General features: G+C 34.9%; 1 protein-coding gene and 1 pseudogene across 1 annotated transcript in view; one reads left to right on the forward strand and one right to left on the reverse strand.

Annotated features, from left to right (window-relative positions):
• The window catches only part of SNX4 (sorting nexin 4), a 72921-nt gene that overhangs the window by 38854 nt on the left and 9439 nt on the right, over positions 1 to 24628 (reverse strand). Inside the window, exons 2-7 of the mRNA XM_090277792.1 lie at positions 22678 to 22799; positions 17728 to 17863; positions 17501 to 17650; positions 16589 to 16636; positions 10092 to 10147; positions 4013 to 4085 (exon numbers count right to left, since the gene is read on the reverse strand). Coding sequence (XP_090133918.1) covers positions 4013 to 4085; positions 10092 to 10147; positions 16589 to 16636; positions 17501 to 17650; positions 17728 to 17863; positions 22678 to 22799 — 585 coding nt within the window. The remainder of the gene's footprint in view (positions 1 to 4012; positions 4086 to 10091; positions 10148 to 16588; positions 16637 to 17500; positions 17651 to 17727; positions 17864 to 22677; positions 22800 to 24628) is intronic.
• LOC150021686 (ras suppressor protein 1 pseudogene) lies at positions 23264 to 24243 on the forward strand (annotated as a pseudogene).

Raw genomic sequence — 24628 nt, forward strand, 5'->3', positions numbered from 1 at the left:
ACTGCCATCATTGCTAAATATTTCACACTAAATATTACCACCTTTGTGACTACAAATTAAATGTTAAATAGTACCTCAATATTATAATTTGCATTTTTTAGAGTATTAGCAAAGTTATACATCCCCCCTCCCTTTTAAATTTGATTTCCCCTAAAGAGATAGCATATACAGTAGAAAGTAAGGGATCTGGAGTCAGACAAATGTGAATTCAAATTCCAGCTCCTGCTTACTTTAAAGTTTGACTTTGGAGACTAACTACTCCAAGACTTACTATTACATGTGGAAACAACCTTCATCATAGGACTTTGTGAGGATTAAATAACATTTGTAAGGTTCTTGGCAGTAAGTAAGGTGACTCAATAAAAATCAGTTCTCTTCTCCCTCAATCTACTTGAATTCATGTTCTTTTTCAATATAGCATTTGTAGTTGGTCAGGAGTATGGGTTGTGGAGTCAGACAGACAAAGCTTTAAATTCTGGCTCCACGCATCTATTTGATAGTGTGATATTAGGCAAATTACTCAACTTCATTTGCCTCTGTTGCCTAATCTATAATATGGGGACAACAACAGTACCTATCTTCAAAAAGCTACTGTGGGAATTAGGTAGAATAATATAATATGCTTGAACACCATGGCTGATATACAGGGGTACATAAATATTAGGGATCAGTATTATTTTCCTTTTGTTTTCATTTACAAAACAAATTATCTCATCTGAGTCTCATAACTTTATGAATAAGGCACCCATTCATATATAAATATTTATTCAGCACTCACTATGTACCAGGCAGCTATTCCCATTTGCCGACAAAGAAAACAAACTGTAAAGTTACTGGAATTGCCAGAGGGACCTGAAAAATGATAAACCCAGACTCTCCCAGTCCAAGGCCATCTGTCCTTTCTGGTTCTTCTGTTTTGATGTCTTAAATATTTAACTCTTTAACCTACCTATAATGTATTTGTTGCCTTTTCTACTTTCAAAAGAATTATCTTTTACAAAAAAAGACAATTAATTCTATTTTCAAATCTATTAATAATTCATTACCTGTCTTAGTGTCTAAGGCTTCTTCTCATGACTCTCTGAATGTTACCAAAAGGCCCTCCCTGTGGTGCTTTCTGCACTGTTTGCAGGCTTCTACCTGTTTTGGGCTTTAACCTTCCTCTTTTACTTTTCTGTTACTGTTCATAATTTTAAAACAATCAGAATTTTAGCTAGTCATAAAGCATTCTATATTTTTCATTGGCATTTCTCTCACTGACATAGTCTAATTTCAGTTTGACTCACAAATCAAGTGCTACCTTTCCTTTAAAGAGCTCGAGCTACCTTTCACGTCAGCGAAGATTCTGAAGCCTGTTTTCATTAAGTTGAAGATAAATACCTATACCCAGAATTCTCTCACTCGTGTATTCCAAACTCTTTGATGACAAGGTCATTTTCTTTAAATGTTCTTATCATATACACATTAGTTACCATTCTATTAGCAGGTTATAATTAAATTCAAAAGCCAACTTATTTTTCTGCTTTTTCAGATCTTTTTAAACAAACAACTGTTAGCATATACTTCGTACATTCATTTATTCATTCATTCAATGAATATGCAGTGAGTGCCTATTATGAGTCAGGCATTATTTTAGGAAATTAGCAATGAGAGAACAGCTCCTGCCCCTGTGGAGCTCACATACACTAGTCGGGGAGATCATTAACAAATGAGTACAGAATACACTGTCAGATAGCGTTGCTATAAAGATAACAGCATTGACAGAATGACAGGGAAATGATAGAAAATTACGTCTTATTTTATATAAGATACCCAGGAAAGATTTCTCTGAGGAGGTATTTGAGCCAAAAATTGAGAGACAAGAGTATAGGCCAAAGGAAAATCTTTAGGGTGGGAAGAATGGTACAGGAACAGGAAAGAGCAAATAAAAGTTCTAGGGCAGCAACAAGTTTGGCATGGTTGAGAACAGTTAAAAGAATTAAAAGTGGAGTGTAGAAAGAATATAAAGAAATATAAAAACATTTATTTAAAGTTTTTCTTTAACATCATAGCTAAATTTTGTTATAATCTTTAAAGGTTATTAAATATTAACCACATTTTTAAATGTACTTTAAAATACTAGCAGAAAACCAAATATAATCACTATCATATCTTGCCTTGGGACAATTTTCTTATTTGTTTTACAAAAGCAATCATACATACTTTCAGGTTAAACGATCTGTAGCAGTTTCACAATGACAGTCCTTTCTCCCTCCTTTAGATCTCACTTAAATTTACTCCCTGTTGTTTCATGAATTTCCAAGTATTTAACTGTTAAAATGTGTTCAATTCACCACTCATCTCTGAGATTTCTAATACATCTAATTCTGGCTGGTTTTTCTGCTTTGTTTCTTAGTTTCTTCTGGGTGTGAAAAGAACCTTTCAAACTTGGGGTTAGTCATGTGACTGCTTAATAGTGTACCTCTGCCTACCCAAGACTGCCAGAACTGTTTACTTTCCTGCTAAATGAAACTTTCTACAGTGTCCCCCTTTCCTTTGGTTAAAGGCCTTTAAAGAGGATACAGCTTTCATAATCAGCCAGACCTCTAATTTAAGTAGATTCTCCAAGTTTTCTGGCAGAGAGACAAAGCAGTTTAAATTGTACTTTCATTCCTCTGGATTTTCTGTCTCCGCCTCCACTTTCCACAAGAATTTCCACCTAATTTGGGTAATCTGAAGGCAACTAAACGCCTATAATTTTTATCTCATTAATCCATAGTCCCTTCCAATACTTAGTTCTTGACTCTAACCTAATAATTCTCACAGGTACCATTTCTTTTCCTAAAAAGTACATTACAATTTATTTAAGGATTCCAAAGGTACTCTGAATGGTTAAAGAAGAGATTGGGCCAATATGAGAATATTCTATTTTTTTAAACTTATTGTGGAAATCTTCAAAGATACAAAACGTAAAGAATAGTAGGATATTTCTCCATTTCCTAACACTCACCAATAATTATTATATGGCCAATCTAGTTTCATCTAAAATTGTCCCTACTCTCTACCCTTTACCAGTAGACTCTTTTTCTTTAAAACAAATCCTAGACAATATATTTCATTTCAAGAAGATTCCAATCAGTGATCCTAGACCTGGTAACGTAGGATCTTTCAAAGCCTTTAATGCAAGTTCTAAGTTTCCTCCAGGTTACCTCAAAGGATCAGAGTAGATGACACAATTTTGCAGGTACATTGATTTACCCAAAACTATTTTTCTCCATGTCTGTTACAGACAAATTATATGCTAAGTATAATGATTATTCCTTGATTTCTTGTTCCATGTGTCATGGCAGACCATTACCTCAAATAAATTTATTTAGAAGAATTTAATAGCACAGACACTAGATGACCTGACACAGCAATCCGCAACCTTCTTCATCTCATGACACATATAAACTAATTACTAAAATTCTGAGGCACACCAAAAAAATGTATTTTTTGCTGATTTGACAAAAAATTAGGTATAATTTTGATTTATTCACACTGGATGGCTATCGTTATGTTGGCTGTTGTCATTTTTTTATGTGATAATCTAAAGGAAAGGAGGTCAGTGCCCCTGACCAAACAGTCAGGCACTGCATGTTTTAAAAATTCTTATGGCACACCAGTAGAAAACCACTGCCCTAACATATATAAACTATTTCATAAACCTTAAAAACAAACCTTGGAAAAAACATCTACCATTATATGTAGACTTAAAAACTCACTTATTAAATTATATTTCCAACATTGAAACACATCTTTTGACAGGACGTCAAAACAACCATATACAAACAATAGAGTAAAATTCTTCAAGTCATTTATGCCAGAAAACATCTCACATTTTTTTAAAAAGGCAATTTGGATGATAAACACACCAAACCTGAATGTAAAAATCAGTTATACATTATAAACATCATCCATTACTTAAAAACATGATTAAATGAGAAGCTCTTTCTTACAGCTATATGTCAAAAAACTCCTGGGGGCGACTTACTGCTCTGACTCGAAGGAGATGTGAGATGACTGACTGTAGTTCATCACTGTAGTGCTTTAGTTCAGTAAATCTCCTGAAACAGGAAATGAATGAAACAATTTTTCTCATGAAAACACATAAAAAATTGAAAGACAAAACAGTACAGCTAACCCTTGAACAACACAGGTTTGAACTGGGCAGGTCCACTTATATGTGGATTTCTTTTCAGTGAACAGTGTAAATGTTATGATTTTCTTAGCATTTTCTTCTCTCTAGCTTACCTTACTGTAAGAAAAGAGTATATAATAAATATAACATACAAAATATGTGTTAATTGACTGTTTCTGTTATCAGTGAGGATTTCAGTTGACACTAGGCTATTTGTAATTAAATTTGGGGGGAGTCAAAATTACGTGTGGATTTTCAGCTGTGCAGAGAGAGTGGGGTGGCGGCTGGTGCCCCAACTCACGTGTTGTTCAAAAGTCAACTGTAGTTCTTGAGAATAAAAATGATTCTATTTAACCATATGCTGGCCTTAAACATTTATACACCAATACAAGTTTTAAAAATTCTAAAATAAAACAACCATAGTTTCTTTTGGTATTTTTAAAGCCAAGAAAAGATGTCATATTTCATAATTTGCAGTATGAGACTGAGACAGAGATATATATTTCTTGGTATAAAAAATTACTTCAAAACAAAACAAAAAAGAAAACTGGAAATAATTTATGGGACTAAAAATATCTTATGGTACAGACATAAACTCATGGTCTTTACCTCAACCTTAATGGTGCTGCTCAGTAATGTTTTCCAAATATAATAACTGTCATACTCCATTAAGACCTGAAACTTCTAATATGACCACTCTCTAACCAAGCCTCAGAGATTAAACAAAAGCCATCAGATAGGAAGTACCTCCACCTCCGCCTCCTACCAGCACACTTAGAAACTTTCCAATATTACTTCATTTCTTCTCTCCCTCTAGGATCCTTCTTCCCATCCAATACTTTAGATTCTATCCCAGCTATATATACTCTGTATTCCTCTTTTCTAACTTCCTTTCTCTATAAGACCCTTCTAATTAGTGTATCAATTAATTTAGGGTCTCTCCCTAGATTAAAACACGCACACACACATTTCCTAACAACACACCCAACTACTAACACCTTCGCAGTACCTACTCGTTTCACAGCCACACTTTTACAAAGCATTATCTCTCTGGCAATGACCACTTCTTTCCTTCCCATTCACTCCTGTTCAGCCCACTACAATCTACTTCCACCTCCAGCACTATAGCAGAGGAACATTCCCAACAAAGTCACCTACTATTTTCATGTTGCTAAAATCCACTGACATACTTTAGTCCTCACCTTATTTGATAATTCCAGCAATGCAACAGCTGAACTCACCCTCCTCCAAATTTGTCCCCTTGACATCAGTGTTATCCTCTCATGATTTTCCTTTTACTCTCTGGTCACACCTAAAGTCTCCTTGGCAGTACTGACTTCCCTCACCCACCTCTTACACTCCAACTTTAGTATGTCAAGAATGCCTGAAGTGTTTATCGCCCTGGCCAGGTTGCTCAGTTGTTGGAGCATCGTCCCGTAGACCAAAAGGCTGCAGGTTCACTCCCCAGTCACCTAGTTGTGGGTTCGATCCCTGGTCAGGGCACATGCTGTAAGCAACCAATCGATGTTTCTCTCTCTCTCTCTCTCTCTCTCTCTCTCATATCAATAAAACATATCATCTCAGGTGAGGATTTAAAAAACAAAAAACAAAAAACAAAAAAAAAACAAAAAAAACCTCTGATCAAGTGGCTCAGCTGGTTGCAGCATTGTCCCATACACCAAAAGTTTGCAGGTTCAATCCCTGGACAGGGCGCATACAAGAGTCTACCAATCGATGTCTGTCTGTCTCTGTCTCTCTCTGTCTCTGTCTCTCTCTCTCTCTCTCTCTCTCTCTCTCTCTGTCTCTCTCTCTCTCCATCTCTCTCTCTCTCTCTAAATGAACATCCTGAGTTGAGGGCTGGAAAAAAATGAATGCCTGAAGTGTTTATTAAAAACACTACTTGGGGCCTCTCAGAAAGAGCTGTGAATAACCACAACTGTACACAGAGGTCCCGGTGAGACTCAGGAGTCTGGATTTATAAAAGCTCACCCACAGTATTCATGTGCTGGTAAACTGCAGATTACACTTTGGAAAATACTCTTACAGTGTTGGCTTCATTAGGGTTCAGTCCTGAGTCCTCACCCATCTTATAATCAATCTTTCAATCTACACACTCTATGGAACTTATCAATCACAAAGCTTCACAATTATGACCTACATGCTGCTGAAATTCAAATTTCTACCTCTAGCCCAACTCTCTCTCCTAAATGCCAGATCTATAAAGCCAGCTGACTAGCAGATATCTGTACCTGCTCATATCCAAAGCTCAACTTATCCTCCCCTATGTCCCCAAACTCTCTCCTCAATGTTCCTTAGCCTTTTAAAGATGGAAACCTGGTGCCATCTGTATTTCTTTCCCTCCTTTCATCCCACACACTCTACTAATCACCTGGTCTACATCCTAAATACTGTCCAAATGTTGTTTAAATACTGCCACATACAAGTAGAAGACCCAAGGTTCTCCTCTTCACTGCTCTTAACAGTCTAGTTTTAAGAAAGAGAAATATGCATGAAGCAAGTATCATTTTGGTAATCCTTCTGAAATAATCTTTCTGGTTTTCTAGGTTTTAAGGACGTATAAAAGTATTTTAGTAATGTAAACTATTTTAGTAATGGCAAGAATAATAATTAATCTATTGGGCCAGCTAGATGTAGAACAGAGATACTGTGTATTAAGAATCTGTTATAACAATAACTGATGTAGACAATTCTCTAATCTAGAACTTAAGGCAAACAAATTCTATTACTAATTATACATTTTGACAAGTACTTAGAAGTGAAAAACTGCCTTGGTTATGTTATTCATCCTATCACATTTAAAATTTTACACATTCATGCACCACTTAATGATAGGGATACGTTCTGGGAAATCTGTCATTAGGCAGTTCTGTCATTGTGTAAATCATACAGCGCCAAACCTTAATGGTATAGCCCAGTGATTTTCAACCTTTTTCACCATAAACTAATTATTAAAATTCTGTGGCCCACCAGAAAATATATTATTATTTTGTCAATCTGACAAAAAAAGAAGAAGAAGAAAAAAAAGGCATAAATCTGATACATTCATGTCAGACAGCTATTATTGTTCTGGCTGGTGTAATATTTTTTTACTTGACAATCTAAGGGAAAAGAGGTCATTGTCCCTGACTAAATAGTCAGGTAATGCATGCTTTAAAAATTCTTGCAGCACACTGGTTGAAAATCGCTTGTTTAGCCTATTGCTCCTAAGCTACAAGCCTATTCAGCATGTTACTATATAAAACAACACAAGATTAAGTCAAGCACAAGAGAAAATGATGCAATAAAGAGATATAGTGAACATGAGGTATATGAGACTGCTACCAGTGTAACATGGTATACAGTTTTACAGCAGTGTATGTAGAAAGAGTACACTGTAAAATAATGATAAAAAGTATAGTATGGTAAATACATAAACCAGTAACATAGTTGCTTATTATCATTATCGAGCTTTATATACATAATTGTATATGCTGCACTTTTATACAATGGGCAGAAGAGTAGGTTTATTTATACCAGCATCACCATAAACAGGTGAGTAATGTGTCACCTTATGACATTTGAGACAGCTACAACAACACTAGCCGACGGGAATTTTTTAGCTCCATTATAATCTTATAGGATCACCATCATATTTGTCATCTATTGTTAACCAAAATGCTGTTAAGTGCCACATGACGGTATATAATATGGATATTAAATGAAATTTAGCTATCTAGAAAACCTAGTTAGGTCAGAAAAGGGAAGACAAACAATCAATTGACAAAATGTTTTTCATTTATTAAATTGAAAAACATTCAACTGATAAAATACATATTAAAATATTAATTATAAAAGTCAACATGCTCCTCTAATGAATGTACATCCACCAATGTCATAAGCTTTGCTTATAAGATTTTTCAAAGTTTTTTTTAGAGGGTGACAATTTTAGTTCTTAATCTAAAGAACATCTCTTATATACCATGGATGTCATTTCTAACCCTTAAAAAAACCTCAGTGGAACCTTAAATGCATATTATGAAGTGAAAGAAGCCAATCTGAAAAGGCTACATACTGCATGATATGACATTCTAGAAAAGATAAAACTATTGAGACAGTAAAACACTCAGTGGTTGCCAGGGCTGTGGGGAGGAAGGGATAAACAGGCAAGGCAAAAGGACTTTTAGGACAGTGAAAATACTTTGTGTGGTATTATAATAATGTATATACTTGTCAAAACCCATATAATATACAATACCAAATGTGAACCCTAAAGTAAACTATGGTCTTTGGTGTGGCAATGAGGTATAGGTTCATCAACTGTAACAAATACACCACACGCTGGTGAGGGATGTGATAGACTGGGAGAAGGTACAGATGTGTCGGGGTGATCTTCATGTGTAGGGGCAGAGGGTATATGGGAGCTCTGCACTCTGCTCAATTTTGCTGTGAAACTAAAACTGTTCTAAGACCCTGGGTGGTGTGGCTTAGTTGGTTGGAGCGTCAACCCATAAACTGAAAGGTTGCAAGTTAGATTCCCGGTCAGGGCACATACCTAGGTTGCAGATGTGAGAGGCAACCGATTGATGTACCTCTCACATATCGATGTTTCTCTTCCTCTCTTTCTCCCTCCCTTCCCCTCTCTCCCTAATCAATAAGCATGTCCTCGGGTAAGGATAAAAAGAAAAAAAACCCTACTCTTAAGAAATAAAGTCGATTAAACAAAATCTCAATGGTTACCATCACAATTTCCTAATTAACAAAACTTTAAAATACTTATTTATATTTTATATTCAAAATTCATTTTAAAAACTAAAGGTGCCCTGCCCTGGCTGGTGCTGCTCGGTGGATTGAGTGCCAGCCTGCAAACCAAAGGGTTGCCAGTTCGGTTCCCAGTCAGGGCACATGCCTGGGTTCCGGGCCAGGTCCCTGGTTGAGGGTGTGCGAAAGGCAACCATACATTGATGTTTCTCTCCCTTTCTTTCTCTCTCCCTTCTCCCTTCCCCTCTCTCTAAAAACAAATAAAAAAACATTTTTTAAAGGCATTATGTTAATGTATTATGGTTTACAAAGTCAGGCATAATAATAGGCCATCAGACAATGCAAACTTGGCCTTTGCTAAAATTTACACTACGTAAAAAAAAAAAAATTACGCTACATAGAAATTAATGCTGACGGCCTAACAAGGGAAATTCTAGAAGACCTCTCATAAACTTGGTCACCAAAAATGAAAAAGCCTCATCTGCCTAAGCAAATTTCTAACTGAAAACTCAGCTGAAGCGAACACCAGGTGCAAGTCCATATAATGAAGAGCCTGATTTATGCACCAAATTCAAAGAATGAGAAAAACCAAATCTTAAGAAATACCTAAGTCCTATCCCAAGAAAAGTTATTTCTGAATACACTAGCTTCCTTAAATATAGAAATGCTCCCACAAAAAACAAACTGATATTAATGAAGTCAAGTAACTGCCATATAAATACATCTCTATGAAATTAGTATACTAGTATGCATTTATCTATGAAGTTTTCTTGGTATGAAAAATAGAAAGTTTACTATTAAAATATACATGTAATACATAATCTTTTTAGCTTGACCTTTGTATATTTGACAAGCAAAGTCATATAAGAAAAACTATTTTATATGAAATCAAAATTGCTTTTCTCACTTTTCTGATACCTTCAACAACATTTTAAAAATTCTCTAGGAAAAGCAGTGTTTTAATTTTCTAAAAGTTCAGACAGTTTCAACCTTAAACCCAATAAAGTTACCAAGTTTTAAAATCAGTTTGAGACTGAAAAGGATTTCACTAAATGTAAATTACTATTTAAAATATTTAGCAAATAAAGTGCATACATTCAGAAATGAAAAATTAAATAGATTGATAGGCATCATTCAAAACAACATTGTAACTGTTATTAAAACAAAACCTTACTTGTCTGGGTTTTTCACTCTGAATGTTGCATTAAGCGCTTTTAACCTGGAGTCTGCCTGGAAAAAATAATTTATTCACTTAATATAATTACATTTCAGGGTATAAATCAACAGTTTTATTTCCCCTTTAAAATTAAGATGCTCTAGTACAGTTTTCTTCATATCATTTTGTGTCAAACACATTCAACATACCTAAAAAAGCAGCTTAAACACAACAAAAATGATGTTATAAGTTAAAGTGAACGCATGGCATCCAATGACATCAAAGTAAAACAAATGTAAACACCAACACGCTAAAAGGCACATAGCTCTGCATTATTATAACTCAGAATAGGTCATATAAAAAAAGTACTTTACTTTTTCTCTAAATCAAGAAAAGCAAAATTTAGTATACATAAACTAAACAAAACTACTGCTTCAAAGTCTGTGCATTACTGAGCATAGTTCTCAGGTGGAATCCAAACCAAATGTACATTGGTTTGTCTCATTTTCCTGATCAGTATTTTAGAAAGAAATATGGACATGCCTATGCTAAAGTAATACTGTACTAAAGTAAGAAAACCTAGATGACATCAAATTGTTTACTAACTAGCAGAAAATGTTACAAGACAACACAACTTTTTTAAACTATCTTTCCTTATTTTCAGGAAACTGCTCTTGAAAGGGGGACAGAGGGATCAACACTAAATAATAATTTCATTGTATAAATTTATACTCAATACATTCAAATTCTATTCTAAATTCTCAGTTAAAATTTTTTTTTTTACTTCTCTGACCAAGCACAGAAACTATAGGGTTCAATAAAAAGTAGTTCAATCAGGAATCAATTTCATAATGTGGTTTGGTTTTTAAAATCCCAGTCAGCTTAAAAAGGTTCCATTAGTCGCCCTGGCTGGTGTGGCTCAGCAGATTGAGTGCTGGCCTGCGAACCGAAAGGTGTCGCTGGTTTGATTCCGGGTCAGAGCACATGCCTGGGTTGCCAGGCCTGCAAGAGGCAGCCAATTGTTTCTGTCTCGCATGCACTGATGTTTCCCTCCCTTTCTTCCCCTCTTTCTGAAAATAAATAAATAAATAATTTTTGGAAAAAAAAAAAAAAAAAAAAGGTTCCATTAGTCCAACTTCCAACCTGTAATTACAAATATTCCCAAAACAATAAAGCAAAACAAAAACAGTAGGGCTCCCCAGATTAAGAAATTTTTAAAAATGTAACTAATATGCTACTCCACAAACTCAGACGGGAGAACTTCAGACCAAAAGAAATTCAAAGATCAAGAATATCTAAAGAAACTCAATTTGTCACTGATTTCAGGGGATTCTCTTATTTCTAAAACCAGTATTATTTCACCAATTCTTGACTTTTCTTACATCTCAAGGGAATACCAACTAATAATGCATGTGAAAGTCCTTACAAATAAAAGCACTTGTACATTTAAGGCATATGTTATTCCCTATGTTCTTTAAGCTAATTAAAATCACTAAATAAAGTGTTAATGACTTCATAGTTACATGCAAATGTAATTTTTAAAATGAGGATGAAATGACATAAAAACCATCAGTAAAGAAGATAATGTTCATTTGTACCTTTTCTTGAATCTCATATTTCTTAATACAACCAATTCACTTTTTACTTTTAATATCACATATTTACCAACTTAGAAGCCATATAAAATGTAAACCATCACCATCCTACTAACGTCTGCTTGCCAAACATGCTGTCAGGTCATGTCCATCACAACACCCAACTCAATCTGTTCATCATTTCACAAGATTCCATAAAAAGAGAAGTTGCTTAAAATGTCACCTAACCAGAAACTTCTCCCCAAAGCTAGAGCTCTAAAAAACTGTTGCAAATCTGACCAGTTACCATCCATTTTATAAGCAGCCACTGTTACAGAAGTACTAACTACCAGATACAAAATAAGTCACGAGGATGTAATATACAGCACAGGAATAAAGTCAATAACACTGTAATAACTGTGTAAGTGACAGATACTAGACTTACTGTGGTAATTACTTTGTAAGTTATATAATGTTGAATCACTATGCTGTACACCTGAAACTAATATTATATGTCAACTGTAATCAAAAATAATGTTGAAAATAATAAAATAAAAAAGCCCTTACATCATTGTTTCATACCACCCTATTTTATTTCCTTCAGCACTATCTGAACTCATCTTAGTCGTTTGCTTGTTTCTTAGCTGTCCACTGGAATGTAAGAGCCATTTTTTACAAGCACAATGTGAATGGCGCCCCCTGGAGTGGCACAACAGCTGCCATGGCAACACTTTGATCTGCTTTCTCCTTTGTTCACTGCTGTATCCCAATGCCTCCAATGCCTGGCACAACACAAACATACAATAAATATTGGCTGAATGACAAAAAAACAAATGGACTATTCTACACCCCCAACTTACAAACTTTTTCAAGTTCTCCTTTAAAACCCACCTCCCTATCCCTTTCCAATTCCTATTATTTACTTACTTTCCTTATCATGGACCTTATCTTTTCTTTATTTCCTTTCCTGATTCTCATTTCACCCCAACCTCTCCTAGGTGGCCTCTTTCTAACACTGGCCCCCAAGACTGACTCCACTGTAGGTTTATTATTATTTGGGTCTCACCTCAAATTTTATTTATCTCTTCAACCACATGACCCAGTTTCCCCAGGACAGTCCTGGTTTACATCTATTATCCTACTCTAATTGGTAATAATGTACCCCCTTTTACTCAGTATCCCTATTTTGTCACCTATCTCAAAATAACCCCTGGGGGGAAAAAAAATCTCTGCTATCACACTCTTTTACAGAGATGTTCACTAGGAGGGTACTTGACACTCTGGGCACCCTGCACTTGGAATCTCCATACTGGCTCTCTCGGAGTTCCTGTGCAACACACACAGAAGAGCAGAGATCCTGAGGGTCCAGATCTTGCTCTGGCAGTCCCTGCTCCAAGCAACAGACAGGGTTCCAATTCTTCTGAGTCAGCCTAAATTCATTTAAGGTTTGGGCATATGAATGACACTTACTTTCACGTAAGTAACTTATTGAGTTAAAATAGTATTACTTGAAAGTAATTAGTTTATATGTTCATTACTCTAGAGATAAACTCTGAATTCAATTCACTGAACTGATTATTATGTAAATATCAAAAATAAGGGGAACACCAATATATAGCAGTAATAAAAAGGTCTATTGCTCATGTTTATTTTGAATAGAGTACAGATTAAAAAAACTAAATTTTTATAATTATCTTGCTGGGTATAATAATTACTCTAAAAAGATTTAAGCACATATTAGTCTATTAGGCCCAAACTAGAAATTCAACATATCTGATAAAAAAGAAAATAAAAGTTGACATTTCAATTTAAGGATGACAATCTAATAGCCAAGGTCAAGTATTCTTATGAAAATATAAATATTTGGTCTGATTTAGAATGATCTAATTTTCATTGAAAAATAGCTTCCAACATCTCCTTTACCAACCATCTTTACATACATTAATTACACAGCTAATAAGTGAAAAGAGAGGTAATATGGGATGGTAATTAAGAAGAGATTTGAGTTACATCTAGACTTGGATTCAGACTCTATCACTTACAACTATGTGACCTTGGGTAAGTCACTTTCTAGGGTTCCTCATCTAAAAAATGGGAAGTCCTGGCTGGTATGGCTCAGTGGATTGTGTGCCAGCCTGCAAACCAAAGCGTCACTGGTTCTATTCCCAGTCAGGGCACATGCCTGGGTTGTGGGCCAGGCTCCCAGTTGGGGGCATGTGAGAGGCAACTGAACGATGTGTCTCCTGCACATCGATGTTTCTCTCTCTTCTCCCCCACTTCCCCTATAAGAAGTAAATAAGTAAATTCTTAAAAAAAAAAAAAAAATAGATAGGTAAGGGGAATAATACTGAACTAACCTCAAAGGTACTGAGGCAATACTTAGCAAGAAAAACCAAAACAAACCCAAAAAATAAATAAAACCCAACGCTTTAGTACAGAATAAACAATTATAATGCTAATTTTACTTAGATAAGATACTGCTTTAGGTTCTAAAAACATTGTTTTCTTTACCATTTTTGACACTCATTTAAAATTATCTCCCCCAAAATATTTTTATCTATCACTTTGTAGCACTGGTTGTCAAATTTTACGGCTAGTGAGAATCAACATGTCTGGGATAAACTCTAGAATTCAGTATTCTGAACAAACAAACCCAACAAACTGAGAAACATTGTATTTAAAAATGAAAAAACAACAACAAAAAACGAGCACGCTAAAATTAAAAAACGGAAGAAACACTGGATTATGAGTACACAGCCAGCATAATTCAACCTTTTCTTGAGGTTTCAAGGTACCCACTATAAACAACTAATACTGAACCTGTGTGGTACAGTGAAGCCCTACAGGCAACCCTGGCCAATGGGGATTCAGCCCCATGCCAAATGCATCCATTTTGCAGGTATCCTTCTGTGCTAGCAGACTCAGCTGTCAATTTTCAATGTCAGTGTGCCTATATCCACTTTTAGACCTTTTAAATTTTCTTCTAATATGTTTTAGCCTAGAAATTAGATAGCCAAATCTGTTTAAATAACTATAATAAAATTAAGTGGATCCTATCTGAAAGGACCAAAGTATTTCTATTAGTAGTAAGCCATTTGAACATCTCAGAAGTTAATTTTGCTTAAATCCCAGCTTTCAGCTGTGATCAGGTTAGTTGTTAACTGCAAAACACATGACCTCCAAGTAAGAGAAAGGTGACACTATATATATGTGTAGATATCACACACATGTATGCATGTATACATGTACATATGTGCTTGGGGTGGTCCAAAAATACCTCATTTCCTTAATGAAAGGAAGGACTTAAAACAAGTAACAGTCACAACAAAATAAGGAGTACAGCAAGACAAGTGGGTTTCCAAATTTTCTCCATACATTTTATTTCTGGTCCATTTCATTAAGTCTGACTTCTCAAATTATTAATATTGTATGTTAAATATTATTAACTTTCAAAGACTTTATAAAAGTAAAATCAAGGTTCTGCCATAAGGCTAGCCAAATACAATATATCTGGACTCTTAAATAGCACTTACACACAAGATTCAAAGCACATAGTCTATATGGACGGAGACATTCAGGAGTTTTCTCAAAGGTACCAAAGTTATGGCCAAAACTAGGTTCAAGGACAAACAACTGATAACTAGTTACTAAACTAATAACTAAATCAGTAATTTAAAATTTTTTAATTTTCTATTTTATGAAGAGATATCACCAAAACAAATAGATTTTAGTTTGTTCTTTTCCTTAGTATTAGCTCCCAGCATACCTTAGAGTAGTTCTCATAAAACCCTATCAAAATATACATAATTTTCTTAGAAGTTTAGTTATTTCAAATCCATTTCTAAACTAAAATTTTAGAATCCTTTCTGAGTGCCATGAAGTAATACATTACAACCAAGAAAATTTCATTTTTTTCAGGTAATCTGCCAACAAAATATTTTAAAATTAGAATTAGCTATGACAGAATTAAATACCTGATTACATTATCTGTGCAGAAAAAAAATTTTCTCTTTGTAGTTTTTTTGTACTAAGTTTCAAATATCTATGTACCAAAATGCATACAATCTCTAGTGTTTTTATAATTACTGTAAAGACATTTTGTTCTTGTTGCTTAGACCTACTGAACTTTTGCTACTGTATTATAATCTGAAAACATATCAATTTATGTATTATATCAATTTATAGATTTTTCTACTTACCTACCTAATTTACACATGAGATAAACACTTTAGAAAACTTGCAAGAACCATTGTTGGTTGGATTACTATGGAAGACAATAGGAAGAGCATAGTAGAGTTAGGGTAGCCACCTTACCACCACTATGCCCTCCAATTTTTAGATAACAATTTCATTCCCAAATACTAATTCTAATGACTAAATTTGTAAAGCTGTACAGAAACTAAATAAGTCTATTTCACTAAGAGATGCTAATTCAAAATGACTCCTATGCCCACTCAAAACTGGCCACCATGTCCCAGGAGGAAGAAGAAGCATAGCCATGCTTCTAAAAGATGGCTCATCTTTTAGTTTACTGTGATTGGAAAACCCAAGTTCAACCAACTTTCATACCTGATAGAGAGTGAGCAAGTACCAGAGCACCACTGCAAGTGGCAGTTATAAGGACAGAGGGATAAAAAAAAAGATGCAAAGTAATGGTAGGAAAAATCTACAGCTTGTACCTAAATTACTGCTTCAAAATGTTCTTTCCTAATAGAATTAAACTCATAAATATGCCCATTATAGTCTCACTAGTAACTAAAATTATACAAATCAAAATTAAATTGCAGTGCTTCCTTGAAAATCTTACCAATGATATTATTAGATACAGAGCCTATTTCCAAATTCATTCACTCAATAAGTACCAAGTACCCACTAAATGCATGGCACTCTTTTGGCAATTGTAAAGGAGCATGACAAATTATTTCATACAAATATTCTTACCTTCAGCTGAAATCCAGTCTCATTCACGGTCTCCTTCCAGTTACCTTCCTAAAAATTAAAGTTAAATTTAGAAATTATTGCAAAATAAAATATAAGGAATATTTCAAATTAAAGAAAATACCAATTGTTCTGTTCTTCTTTCAGGCGAGATGGGAGAGGTTAAAAAAATAATTATTTTCACTTCAAAATTAAACATTCAATCCAAATTCCAAAAGATTAACAGAAGATGAACCCAAGATGTTATAATCTGGGCTTCAAAAAACTAAAGACTATAACTTTGATATCAATAAGTAATACCAAGTCGACAGTATCTTTCAGTATAAAAATGTTAGCCAAAAGAATGATGTAACCAATAATTTTCAATTTCAAAACAAACAAAAATGCATACACATTAACAAATTTGCTCCAAAAAGATCCTTAAAAATAAACATCCCAGCTGTGACCCGCACGGCTAAGCTGGTTGAGCGTCGTCCTGCAAAGCAAGGGGTCACTGTCATCAGTTTGATTCCTGGTCAGGGCACATGCCCAGGTTGCAGGCCCAGACCCCGGTTAAGCAAGAGGCAACTGACTGATGTATCTCTCGCACATCGATGTTTCGCTCCCTCTCTTTCTCCCTCCCTTCCCCTCTCTCTAGAAATAAATAAAATCTTTTAAAAAAATAAGAAGACGCTTTAGCCACCTACACAGATAACTTAAAAAAAAAAAAAAAAAAAAAGGCATTCCAACTAGACTTATCAGAGTGATCACTTCATAAGTTAGAGAAGTCTAATCACTATGTTGTCTACCTGAAACTAATACTAAATATCAACTATGATTTTAAAAATTAAGTTAAAAAAACAAGCATTCCACAATTCAAAATTAAAAAAGAAAAAGTCAAATGATTTTTTTAAAGACTAAATAAAAGAAAAATACCTGTGTTAAAAACAAGTAGAAGATTTTGTCTCTACAAAGGATGGGATGTGAAGCAACCCTCAAGAGGAAGTTTTCTAAACCAATGCGTCGTCTTTCCACAAAATCCGGGTCCATGTTGTCAGCAGAGAGTTTATGCCAAACAAATTCTGCCTAGGTAAACAAAACAATCATGAAGAACAGCCTCAATGTTAAATACTTCTTAACTGTACTGCCATTTTGTTTCTTACCCTTTTTTCTGGTAGAGGTGGCACAACAATATGTGGATAGTAAACTAAAAGGTAGTTTCTCAACAACTCAAATTCACTATACCGTCTCCATAGTGAATCTGTTAGGACACTTGGACCATCAATATGTTCAACTGACCTGAAAGAAAAAGTATAAGCTTGCTATTATATTTTTAAAATATATAAATACATGCAAATGACTTCATTTAATATTTAGAACTCCATTTACTAAATGCTTATGAACCAGGCACTAAGTAAAGAAATTTTCATGTACTATTTTATTTAACCCTTACAACCCTGTGAAGCATGGATTATTGTCCCCATTTTACAGATGAGGAAGCAACTGCACAGTATATGCTTTGCCTACAATCACAACGATTTGTGGGTACAGCACTCAGATCCATCTGCTTACAAAGCCCTCACTCTTAACCACTTTCCTTCTATTATATTCTTCTGCTTTAGAAAACTCTTGGACTCAAGAGAAATAAGTCATATTAGGAACACTCTAAAAGCCTCAATGTATTCAGTTAATGTATAATAATTGATTTTACAATATAGTAAAATCTGGCTTTCCTGTTGTTTCATTAATTTAAAAAAGTAACTGCAGTTCCACCACAATGAGAACAATATTCATGATGAAGACCAAGACACTGCAAAAATCTTGATTCAAGGTTATGAATAAATTGAATGTATCCAAGAACCAAAATTTTAATGAACTCTAAAAGGGTGGGGGAGAAAGGATGTAATAATTCATCTCTAGTTCTACCCTTAATATAAAGAGCCACAGGCAATGTCTAATTCATATAAAAGTTCAGCTTATAGTTGGGGGAAGTTATGGTAAAATCATATAAAGGATATCTGAAATTATTTTGACTATTTAAAATTTCTGCTAGTATAATCACTGTTAGAAAGTATCAGTATTCTAAACATTATCGGCGCTTTCCTATTTTCTGTTTGCTTGACAATAACATACATAAAAACACAATGTGTATTTGTACATTAGAGCATAAAGGTACAGAAGGAAAATAAGCCTTGGAATAAAGTAAAATCTTGAGAAAGTATATATACTAGGCCATGCTCAGCACAAGTTGTTCAGTGTTTTTATTATTTATACATTAAGTTTGCCACCATGTTTATTCATTGCATATTAATAAAAAGGAAACAAATTATGAAATTCAAAATGCAGAAATGGTCCTGGCTGGTGTGGCTCAGTTGGAGCATTTGTCCCATAAACTGAAAGGTCATGGGTTCAATTCCTGGTCAGGGCACATGACTGGGTTGCGGGTTCAGTCCCTGGTCAGGGCATGTATGAGAGGCAACTGATCAATGTTTCTCTCTCACATCAAGTGGTCACATACGAGAGACAACCAATGAATGTTTCTCTCCCTCTCTCTCTCCTTCCTTTCAACCTCCCTCTAAAATCAACAAGCATGTCTTCAGTGAGGATTTTTTCTTTAAATGCAGAAATGGTTCCCACGGCAAAAATATAGTATTATTACAACAGGATTCATTTTAAAGAGTTGACTTAACCATTAGCTATGATTAATACTATTCCAATTCAGATTCTCAAATACAGTTGAAAAATATCTAGGTTAATATCAAGTTTCAAATTATTCAAAATCATTACCAACAAAGCCTGCATCTTGCTAATAATTAGATAAATATAGCCTATAAGCAATATATATATCAGGTTGTTAGAAGACACGCTGAGTGTTACGAAAAGGGAGGGTATTAAGGCAGGGTCTAGTCATTGGAAGCTGACTAAAAACACAGAGAAGACTTTCATTGAACAACAAAACTACCCCCCTTTATTCAATCATTTAACAAGTATTTATATTGGTTTTTATATGTAACATTTAATATGACCCTCAAAATAAAGTAGAAGTGTCATTAGCACCGTTTTACAAATTACGGGAAGAATTAAGTAATATCATACTACCTCCAAAGCCACAGAGGCATTCTTACCTATTCTAAAAGAGGCATATTCTTTTTTTTAAGTATATTTTATTGATTATGCTGTTACAGTAGTACCAATTTTTTCCCCCTTGCCCCCCTCTGCCCAGTAGCCCCCTTCCCACAGCAACCCCACCCCCTTTAGTTCATGTCCATGGGTCATGCATTTAAGTTCTTTGGCTGCACCCTTTCTTATATTATTCTTAACTCCCCCTGTCTATTTTGTACCACCCGATTATGCTTCTTAGTCCCTGCAGCATTTCCCCATTTCTCCCCCTCCACTCTCCCAGCTGATAACCTTCCAGATGATCCCCATACCTATGGTTCTGTTCCTATTCTGGTTTGCTTAGTTTGTTTCTGTTCTTATTTTTTAGATTCTGTTGTTGATAGTCGTGAGTTTGTTGTCATTTTACTGTTAATACTTTTGATCTTCTTTCTTTTAAATAAGTCCCTTTAACATTTCATATAATAATGGCTTGCTGATGATGAATTCTTTTAGCATTACCTTGTCTGGGAAGCACTTTATCTGCCCTTCCATTCTAAATGATAGCTTTGCTGGATAGAGTGATCTTGGTTATAGGTCCTTCCTTTTCATCACATTGAATACTTTCTAAAAGAGGCATATTCTTATCTATTTTAAACAGGTTCATATTCCACGAACAAGAAAACACAAAATGTCTGAAGAAATTTTTAGCCTTATTCAATCTTAGCCTACTAAACTATAATATTATTGACAATTGTTAAATGGGCTTCCTACTTGTATCCAAAGAGCCTTGGTAGGTAAGCTATATGATAAAAGTTCAACTTTTAGTTAATAAAAAGATAAATAATATTTATTTTTTAAATATTTATTTATTTATTTATTTATTTTTAGAAAGAGGGAAGGAGAAAGAGGGAGGATCAATGTGTGTTTGCCTCTTGTGCGCCCCCAACTGCGGACCCGGCCCACAACCCAGGCATGTCCCCTGACTGTGAATTAAACCGGCAACCTTTTGGTTAACGGGCTGGCACTCAATCCACTGAACCACACTAGCCAAGGCTAAATAATACTTATACTGTCCAAAATCATCTGCATAACACTGAATTACAGAAAGAGCCTACATGATTAAATCAAGAACTTTAAAGGTTCTGTAGTTGTTGAAGGTTAATTAACCTTAGATGTACAGTCATCACAAAACAATCTATTCAAAACAGCAATTCTCAAAGAGGATATCCATATATGAATAGGTAAAAATTTCTTAAAATAGGGAAAACACAAATCATAAAGAAAAAAAGACACAAATTTGACTATCTTAAAATTTAAAGCCTTTTACCATCCACTTTGAAAACAGGTATAGCTCTGGTTAAAAAATGTGAATTTCTGGACCCCAACCAAAACCCTGCAGCTTAATAAATCTCCAAGTGATTCATATGTATGATCCACTTATATATATATTCAGTGTCTAGCTATACTACACAAAGGATGGTCACTTCTAACCTCCAGTTTCAAATTATGATACTCTATTTGTTTCAAAGTCAAGAGTAAACAACTACATATTACCACAAATTATTCAAATCAAGACACTCTTCCAGCAGTAAAAGTAACTGACAGATAATTTCACTGCTCAACTGGGTAAAGAAATAGGGACATATTAAAAATATCTTTTTTAGTTTTAAATTTAAAATTTTATTTAGAAAGCTAGAGCTAACACTAATTACTGAAGTATGATTTTTTTTCAGTGGCTAATGTAACTAAAACACACACACACACACACACACACACACACACAAAACCTCTCATGGCACCACGGTTGTGTGTGTGTGTTTTTTTAATCACCTTAAAAATTTGTTTTAAATATACTACAAAATGACCTAATTTAAAAAAGATCCATCTTCCTCTCCTTTTTCCTAAAATTCCTATTAGACCCAAATTTCTCTTGTTTTTGGAAGATTCTTTTTTGTTCTCTTTTTCTTTTCTCTCTCTTTCTCTCTCTCTTTAATGTTGGTGGAGAAAAGAAATTATACTTGCAAAGAGGATTTTCAGAATTGTCTGCAGATTAAACAAGTTTTACCAAGATTTTAACTTTCATTTTGGGTAGAACCATAGACCTGGAGAAAGCCTTGATATGCTATAAGGTTGAGCCTTAAATTAAGCTTGGTGACTTTTGGTAAAGCCTAGGATTTAAAACTTTTTTCTTAAAAATGTATTCACACTAAAACATGGTTATAGTTCTCCATCAACTAAGTCTGATAGTTTTGTCATTTTACTTTACTGGCTATCAAAAATTTCTCTCCTATCTGTTTTAATGGAAAGTATTTCTGCTCAGTCTGCCGAAAGAAAAGAACTAGTCAGTACAGTCAGTATAGTCTTTATATGAACTATTTATAATGGGCAAAATAAATTGAATCTTCACTTGTCTTGCTCTAGACAAAACAATCTAATTCCTTTAGCTTTTCCTTATGCTATAAAAGAACTTTTCTGGTAAGTTTTGATTTCTTACTCCATGATTTACTTTGTCTTTTCCATTTTACCCCAAGGTCTAAAGCTCCAATCTCAATCAAATTTTTCCTGTTAATTTCTCTGTAACTCCCAACTCTCCTAAACTCAGATTGTTTTCTCTCTTCCTAGACTTTGTTAACATCTCCATTAACCTAAGTCTACTTAATATGCTGCTGAGAACCTGGTATCCTTTCCCAAAATTGCACAGGAATTGTATCTAACACCAAGAACTCCAAAGCACGTGTCAAGTAATATTCCAAATTCCAAAAGTATTTCACTAACCTTCCTGCTCTCCACAAAACATTACAATATAGTTACTTAAAAATATATATATATATTTATTTACTAAGGGTTCCATAATAAAAGACACACTTGTTTACCTGTTAAAGTTAAAACATACACACATACACAATTCCTAAAAAGACAATGACCTGTAAACAATTCCGTTACACAACAGAATTTACATCAATAGCTACCAAAGCTTTTTCTATCTAAACATAGGCCTAATTCTCAGCACTTACCTTGTTTCAATGAGGTAAGCAGTATATGTTTCCTGCATGTTCATGGTGTTTCTTCCAGTTCGTTTTTCTGCTTCTGAAACACTTATTTCTATCTTCTTCAAACAAAAATTATTTTCTGTCATCTGGACAAAAACAAATGGAAGCACACCCCCCCCCAAAATAAAATTAAGATGGTACAGGAAAAACAAAACAGCTATTTTAATGGCTATTATAATAAAACCCATTTTTTGCTACATATTTCAAACCAGTTTCTTGTATTCCTTAAGTTGCTGGGGGTCTGCTAATAACAGGAGCAAATAATACACCTCTATTTATCAGCATATTTTACCACAATAAACTATACCAGAAACTATTTTAATAGGTATTATACATATAATTATTAAAACATAAATACAGAAAAATAAAATGTAGACATTTCATACAAGTGACCAAGAATAAACCTATATAGAAATGCTTAATTAGTGTTCCTCGCTCCGGGTTGCACTTTAGCCCCTGCGGAGTGCATCTTTCATCTTTCACCGCCGAAGTGTACCCTGAGGGAGCCTTCCGTCTCCACGCCCAACCTAAGTGCTGCCCTCCGCAAATCATGTCCAAGTCTCTGAAAAAGCTGGTGGAAGAGCGCCGGGAGAAGAATCAGCCGGAAGTAGACATGAGTGACCGCAGCATATCCAACATGCTGGATGTCAACGGCCTGTTCTCCTTGGCCCACATTACCCAGCTGGTCCTCAGCCACAACAAGCTGACAGCTGTGCCACCAAACATAGCAGAACTGAAGAATTTTTTAATAACCAGATTGAGGAGCTGCCCACACAGATCAGCAGCCTTCAAAAGCTGAAGCACCTGAACCTCGTCATGAATAGACTAAACGATTTGCCTACAGGATTTGGCTCCCTCCCAGCTCTTGAGGTCCTTGATTTGACTTACAACAACTTGAATGAAAATTCCCTTCCTGGAAACTTCTACCTGACCGCGCCCTGCGTGCACTCTATCTAAGTGACAACGATTTTGAAATCCTGCCGCCAGATACTGGGAAGCTCACAAAGTTGCAGATATTCAGCCTTAGAGATAATGACCTGATCTCACTGCCGAAGGAAATTTGGGAGCTTACTCAGCGTAAGGAGCTCCACATTCAGGGGAACTGCCTGACTGTTCTGCTCCCAGAACTAGGAAACTTGAATCTGACTGGTCAGAAGCAGGTATTCAAAGCAGAGAATAATCCTTGGGTTACCCCGATTGCTGACCAGTGTCAGCTTGGCGTGTCCCATGTTTTTGAATATATCCGTTCTGAGACATATAAATATCTCTACAGCAGACACATGCAGGCAAAGCCGGAACCACCGAAGAAAAATAACGACAAATCGAAAAAGATCAGCCGGAAACCCCTGACAGCCAAGAATAAATAAGGGATTGGCATGGGCTGAACTTCTGGTCACTTTTCTGATTATTACCTCTGTTCTCTTATTGCTCCGTCTCACAAATAAATACAGTTAACCCTTGACCAATGCAGGTTTGAACTAAGAGGGTCCACTTATACATGGAATTTCTTCAATAAATACTATAAATGTATTTTTCTTATGATTTTAATACAATTTTTTTCTCTTTTATTCTAAGGATATAGTATATAATATAATAACATGACATACAAAATGTGTGCTAATAAGCTGTTTATGTTTATCAGTAAGATTTCTGGTCAACAGTAGGTTATTAGTAATAAAGTTTTGAGGGAGTCGGAAGTTATATGTAGGTTTTCAACTGGGCAGGGGGTTGTACTTCTAACCCCTGTGTTGTTAAAAGGTCATCTGTACCGTGTGTGCATTTTTCTTCACATCTTTCTTCCCAGTGCCTACTTCCTTACCTCTTAATTTCTTTTGTAAGTGGCAGATTTTTATAAGTTCTTAAAACCATTTCCATTTGTTTTCTTAAAATTACCAAAGGCAGGAAGCAAAGCTCT

Source organism: Furipterus horrens, unplaced genomic scaffold, assembly GCF_987537825.1.
Source record: "Furipterus horrens unplaced genomic scaffold, mFurHor1.1.pri manual_scaffold_1, whole genome shotgun sequence".
Classification (NCBI taxonomy): domain Eukaryota; kingdom Metazoa; phylum Chordata; class Mammalia; order Chiroptera; family Furipteridae; genus Furipterus; species Furipterus horrens.